Below are 7,233 nucleotides of genomic sequence, written 5' to 3'. Positions count from 1 at the left end.
ACCCGCGACCCTCAGGGTGCGAGTCGAGCGCCTTATCCACCTGGCCATGCCGGGCCTCACTCTTAAAATGACGGGAGAATAGGCATGAATAATGTTGATGCTAAATTATATTTCGTAAGCAGGATATTCTACACTAAATTGTTAGGAATTAATAACAATATCATTCACACTTCAAAATTATGACGGAACTTAAAGAATAAAAATGTAGATTTACCTTATGTTATTGTTGAGTGGCTCTTAGCATGACTGAAACACTCAACAATTACTTTTCGTGGTGGGCAGTATAAGTAGCTCAGAGCTTTGGCTCTGAGTGAAACCAAAAGTGCAACACAATTAACCTTTTTAAAGCCCATGAAATAATCTAAATTGATAGATTAACTTAAACTTTTCCTTCACTCGGGATGGGTACTCTTGCATGTGTAGAAATAAATGCACATCACGTTAAACACCTAAACACTACGTATTTTATTGTAGATACACATCATTTATTACAGTCTTATACTTTACAACTAGGGACGATATTATTTACTAAACCATTATAAATAATTGTATTGAGCGTTCTAACAAGACCACAGGGGCTATAAAAATTATTTTCGTTACCGTCAGCACTACTTAGAGAATGTCATTATTTCTTTCAAAACAATATCACTTCCTTAGTTATTATTATCTCCTAGAAACTAATAGCATGGCTGATAACTACCGATATCTTCCTTAGCCATTACTGTTATATAGTAACTAACATAATGATTTTCAAAAGTATCTATTTTTCCCTAGCCATTAGTATTACAGGGTAACTAATATCATGAACTTTAAAACTAACAATGTCATTTCCATCGTTATTATTAGTATTACTTAGTTCTTAACAGCATGGGTTTTGGAAACTATTCATATCATTTTATTAGCCATTAGTATCAGATAGCAACTAGCATCATGACTTTGGAAGCTGTCAGCATCATTTCCTTAGCCATTTCTATTACATGATAACAATCGATGACTTTCAAAACTATCAGTATTTTTTCCTTAGCCTATAGTATTATATAATAATTAATTGCGTGACTTTAAAAATTACTAATATCTTTTATTGCCCAGTAATATTACGTAATAACTAACAGCATGACTGAAAACTATCACATAACTCTGAGAAACGGTATATCTTTACTGTTGGATTTGCTATCATTATCAATTTAGTAACAATTATATCAATTTTGTTGCTAACTATATCACTTGATTTATACACTTGGAATCTCTTTGGTGCTTATCAGAGAGGAATGAACGTGAATATACAAACAAAAATTACCCCATCGACTCTTCATAGACATTTATTAAAGTGCTTCATACGCATGTAAAGTGTATTTACTTAACTCGGTCAATTTATCTTCAGTATTTCACTTTTTAGCAGTGTCTCTTTTAATAAGGCATATTCACTTACAACAAAATCGAAGAAAAACGTGTCCACAGTTATGTAATATTTCTATACTACAAAACTGAACAAAAGTGAAATAAGGTTATCAAGGTACGTTTATTTTAACATTTACAAATAGGATTCGCTAGAAAATAATAACCGAAGTGTAGTTGAGCTCTCAAAGACAATAAATCCATTCTTGTAACGTCTTTCTTGCTCTTATGATTTTTATGTAGTATTCAAACATTTATAGATATAGATTTTCATTAAAATAGTCTCTTAGCCCTAGTGTTTGTTTGTTTATTTATTTCTGAGCAAATCCACATTATGCCACCTGTTGTGTCCACCGCGGGAAACCGAACCTCAGATTGTAGCGATGTAAGTCCGTAGACTTACTACTGTCCCGTCTGGGAACCCTAGTATTTGTCTACTTTGTTTAGAATTGTGGTTATTTAAAAAACGGGACACGTTTTAGCTTTGTGGTAAAACTTTGTATTTCGGAGCTGGTGAGCCACGTTCGAATCCTTGCTATAGGTGCGTAAAACAAATGACAGTCAATCCCGTAACGTGAATGGAAGGAGGTACGATGTTGCTGACTGGCTGCCTTCTTTCTGGTCAGTAGTTTTTACTTAATACAAATATCTTAATAGATTTTTCTTTCCATAGGTGAATGAGGTATTCAGTAATGTGGAGTTTTGAAAGAGATCGCTGTTTGCTTAAGACTGTAGGTCAAATTAATTTAACTTTACAGATTACCACGTAGAACGTTGTATTTGTTTTGTGTTTGCTATTTTATCAGCGTTTCCTCAACAATCATGTATATTAAGAATAAACATGATGACTAGAACTTTTTTTCAAATTAAAGAAACGATATGTACGATATAAAACGTTAATTAGGTAAGACTAGAGAAAAGATTGTAAAATTTGTTTAGCGAGGTTGTTACAATAGTGGATTAATCAATGAAATATAGAACTTTTAAGTTAGTTCGTCTCTTATTTCAATTTCGTAAACACTAAGTTTCTGTATCAATGATTGTGTTTGTTTATTTGTTTTAAACATAAAGTTACGCAAAGGGCTTTCTGTGTTTCGCCCATCGCGGGTATCAAAATCTGATTTTCAGCATTAAAATCCTTCAGACTTAGCAGTTAAGTCTCCCGGTGGGTCAGCGGTAAGCTTACAGATTTACATTGCTAAAATCCGAGGTTAGATTTCCCACAGTGGACACAACAGATAGTGCGATGTGACTTTGCTCTAATAACCGACAATCTACAATACTACAGATACAAGAGATGTTAGCAAGTGAGTCAATTTTTCATCATTTAGCATCAACTTGAAACTTATTAGTGAGCGTTAGTTGAGTTAAGTTGTAGAACTTGTGGTTGAAAAAATGAAACGCTTTTGCATTCAGTAAGTGGACTGGACTTTTTATTATTCTCTACTGAATAATCCAAAAGTACCTGCCTAACAACAGAAAATGTTACAACACTTGTGTCAGAAGTGGGATTATTTAGGTAAAAATAAAATCCAGAATGAACATCAAAATGACGACACGTCTTCGAAGCGAGATCTAAAATTTAATGAAAATGACGAAACAGTAAAAAACAAGATAAAAAAATAGAGCCAAAAATTATGAGATAACTTACAAGAGTAAGACATAAGATTTACAAATAAAAGAAATATTGACCAAAGACAATATTGAAGAAGTAATAGATAACGAACAGATAAGAGTTGAAGAAGCCATAGGAAATGTGCACAAGGAATATAAGAACGAAACTGAAAATACAAAAATACATCCATAGTGTGCAAAAGGATTTAAAAAATCGAAGAAACAATATATAATACCAATAAATTACATAATAATTTAAAAAAGATAAAAGACGTATAAATGAATATCAACACCAGGCTAAAACATTTGGAAACTGAACTCCAAGATGCAAGAATCAAACCAACCACACACACACGCACACCTTTGCATTCGCTCAAGAATTTCAGTAACAAACACTATTAACTCTACAATATGGAATCGAAGAATCCATGTGATCTGCACCTCTTACTACTAATGTTTTCCCACCTATGACTATAGAATGTTTTTTGAATACTCCAGTTACACCATTATTTCATCCAAGTATGAAATTTAGCAAACCAGTTCAATAATATCGCCCAATCAAAAGACGAACAGATTAGGGTGTAAAATTATTATGGAAGACATATCAGGTGCAGTTTGAAATAACTTCCTATGTGAATGGATCGAGTAGTGAATAAAATGCTTGTAATCTTACTGCACATTTAAAAGGTCCAGATGGTTGTCCTACCAAACCGATTTGGAGTATTACATTAGAAGGATTTTTCTAAATGTTTAAGATGAACGATGAGAACTTAGCTAAACTTCTGAGGATCTAGAAAGGCTTGCCAGATTACTTTTGTCAAGATGCTTCATGTTAGGTGACGGATTTGTTGGCATGCGACCAATATTCAGATGTCAAAGTGGATGAGGATATGTGAACTGAAGTATGCTAAAACTAAATACGTGTTCATTTTGAAAGGAAACTTTCACATTAGTGACGAACCCTGAATGCAGGTAAACAATAAATTTTACCATCCAGGAACTATGAAATAATTAGATCAAATAGAATGGAAACATCAACTCTCTCTCATGAAAGTCTACAAGGGTAATTATACAACTGTTAACTCAGAAGAAAAGAAGTAAATCAGAGAACTGGAGGTGTTTACAATTGTGACGTAAAAGGACATATTGCCATTAACTGCAAACAAAAAAAAAGAAAAGGAAACCGATCCAGTTGAGACAAAGAGTGCATTACTGAAAGAAATCAATCCGTGAATCAAAGGATTCATTGATGGAAAGTATTGCAACATTTTGATTGATTCTCATTTTACAACTATAATTGTTCTATTTGATCTAGTAATGAAAGGTGTGAAATTGCCTCCAGAGATGAAGCAAGAGGATGGATTGATTCAAGCAGCAAGTGGTCATAAATTTCCAGCAAGAGGAAAGTTGAAAGTCATCATCATGATAGGGAGTTTTTCTACACGAAATAGTGTGTGAATAACTGACATTTATGAAGAGTTTATCTAGGGAATTGGCTTCATATAAAAACACAGATATGATGTTAGATTTGCTTCAAATAGATTTGTAATCTATAATCAGGAAATCTCCACGCACTACAAGCCAGTAACACTATCAGAAGTTGAGCTTCCAGTAACAACAAGGATGGAAGCATGTGATAATAAAGACAACCAACATAAAATTTAGCAGAGCAGAATCTAGAAATCCGGGTGGGCCAAACCAAATATCATCTATTGTAATCGTCTTTGAAAGTATGTCGGCAGGAAAACGGCGAAATGGTTATCTTCAAAGACGAATTTGGTAAAGGTACGAAAGCCTGGGAAAGGGCCTGAGGTTCATATCGAAACCACTTCCAAAGTATCATCAGGGGAAAAGGCAACAATGGCTTCGCTCAACCATCTACCAGAGAAGACTTCTCCAGTGCCAAACCAAAAAGTGTAAATAAAGGACAAGATATTATAGATATTCATATTATAGATCACGTAAAATAAAACAACAACAGAATTAAAACAAGCTACCTACATAGATCAGAACTAAAATTTAATATAGCTAATTTAATATTTGTCTTAGAATGATTAGAGTGAATTGTTGCATCAGTTGGACACATTTGCCGTTAGCGATATTTTCTGCCTTAATGGTATGATATTTGTTATTCATTATGAATAAATATATTTCATATTTCAATCAACTTAAATGTTAACCTAAAGAACTTGTGTTTACGTGACTTGAATGGAAATAGACGAAAATTAACACTGTATATTTGTATGATTTATGATAAAGCGATACATTAAAACTTTTAAATTGCTTTTAGATATACTTTCCTAGAACTTTAAGCATGGTTCTCACCATACTATAACAACTCTATTGAATGACCTCCTAGGTCCTCCAGAGTCTCCACACAACTGTTCGGTTTTGAATCAAACAGAAAACCTGATATATTTGGAATGTGTGGAAGGGGACAACGGAGGATTGAATGCTAATTTCATTCTGGAGGTGTTCAGCGTGGGTCACGGTACATTGCAGGCTAACATAACCTCCCCAGTACCAATGTTTCTGGTTAAAGAACTTCCCGCTGGAACTGCTCTGAGACTTCTTGTCTTTGCCGCTAATCCAAAAGGTCGTAGTGAACCGGTTGTCATATCAGCCACTACGCTCAGACCAGCGGAGAAACTCATGGATAAAGGTAAGATGACGTTTTAGTTTTTATAAGTTCCTAATTTAGTGGTGAGAATCTTCAAGTATAACATAGCTCAAAAATAAGTTAAAACATTCAACGTTTAAAAATGCACAATAATTTATTGTATAAGTTTAACGTTCCGCATCTTCCGGATACCAGAATAGTATAGAGTTTATAATTATATCTATTTTACTTTTAACGTATACAATAAGTTATTATGGATATTTAAACGTTGTCTGTTTTTACTTATTTTATTAAATCTATGCCCAATAATGGTCGCAGAATATAATGAACATAGTTCAGCTCTAATGAAACTTAGAGTGTCATTACACATAGACTCTAGACGTCAAGCATTGTGTTAGACGTGTCAACAGTTAGAGCATCATTACATACAAACTGTTTAAGTTGAAAGATGTGGTACATACATCTGCAATATCATTATCCGTATATCTCTGTGTTGAGTATTATTGTAGTGGCATAGCTAAATAATCCTAAATATTCTCTTAACGGAACGATGATTTATTTGGAAACTTTAGTAAGTAAAAGTGCATCTATCTAGCGAACCAGTGTATAATTTCTGCAGGATGTGAAAATCCCCACCTCTTCTCCCACATCCGTCAATAGGGATCCGGTACCTATTTCTCTATAAAATAAGCTTTGTGGTTAAAGTTATTTAGAATGTTATGAATATAAAAAAAAATGAATAATTGACGTCGTTACATAAAAAATGTATCTTATTTTTATTATTCAACACTCTGAGAACTTACTTATTTTCAAATGGACGCTCCATGTTTACTAATTAAGCCTTGTTTAATCTTTGCATTAAAAAAAAAGAACGTTCGTGTATTTCAGTGATATCAAACCATTAGTAATCAGAATTTCATTATCTATGTAATCCCTAATGAGTCACATGATAACGGGTTGAAAAATCTCAATAAATAAAGCTTTCGCGAGAAACCACAATCTGGCTTGGTAATTAGTCAAAACTTTCCTGAAATAATCACGTGTAATTATTTAACCAATCACCAGAACGACTCGTGTGGTTATCTCTTGTGCTGAAACTGTAAATGGTCAGTTTCATAACGTGTCCTAGATTTGTATTTTCTCAGAGAAAATGGTAATTATCTGAGTTTAAAATTACAACTTAGTCTAAATCCAGTGTATAAAAGAAGGATGTAATGTACCGCTTTGAAGCCAAAAAATGGTCAGAAAATTCTGGTTGGAAACTGTTTAAGTTAAATTATTCTGCTTGGTTACTTTCAAACATTTTAACAAAATTGGAAACTGTTTAAATTAAATTATTCTGGTTGGTTACTTTCAAACATTTTAACAAAATTGGAAACTGTTTAAATTAAATTATTCTGGTTGGTTGCTTTCAAACATTTTAACAAAATTGGAAACTGTTTAAATTAAATTATTCTAATTGGTTACTTTCAAACATTTTAACCAAATTGGAAACTGTTTAAATTAAATTATTCTGGTTGGTTACTTTCAAACATTTTAACCAAATTGGAAACTGTTTAAATTAAATTATTCTGGTTGGTTGCTTTCAAACATTTTAACAAAAT

The 7,233-nt window shown here is 32.9% G+C and overlaps 1 protein-coding gene across 5 annotated transcripts in view; it reads left to right on the top strand.

Annotated features, from left to right (window-relative positions):
- Window positions 1-7,233, top strand: part of LOC106462097 (hemicentin-1-like) — a 358,751-nt gene that overhangs the window by 330,704 nt on the left and 20,814 nt on the right. For all 5 annotated transcript variants that reach the window (XM_022389438.1, XM_022389431.1, XM_022389426.1 and 2 more), the window contains exon 8: window positions 5,369-5,671. In XM_022389438.1, the coding sequence (XP_022245146.1) occupies window positions 5,369-5,671 (303 nt within the window). The remainder of the gene's footprint in view (window positions 1-5,368; window positions 5,672-7,233) is intronic.

The sequence above is a fragment of the Limulus polyphemus genome, unplaced genomic scaffold (genome assembly GCF_000517525.1).
Source record: "Limulus polyphemus unplaced genomic scaffold, Limulus_polyphemus-2.1.2 Scaffold43, whole genome shotgun sequence".
NCBI lineage: Eukaryota > Metazoa > Arthropoda > Merostomata > Xiphosura > Limulidae > Limulus > Limulus polyphemus.
Note: the sequence above shows the minus strand (reverse complement) of the source record. Positions and strands in the feature narration are given on the sequence as shown.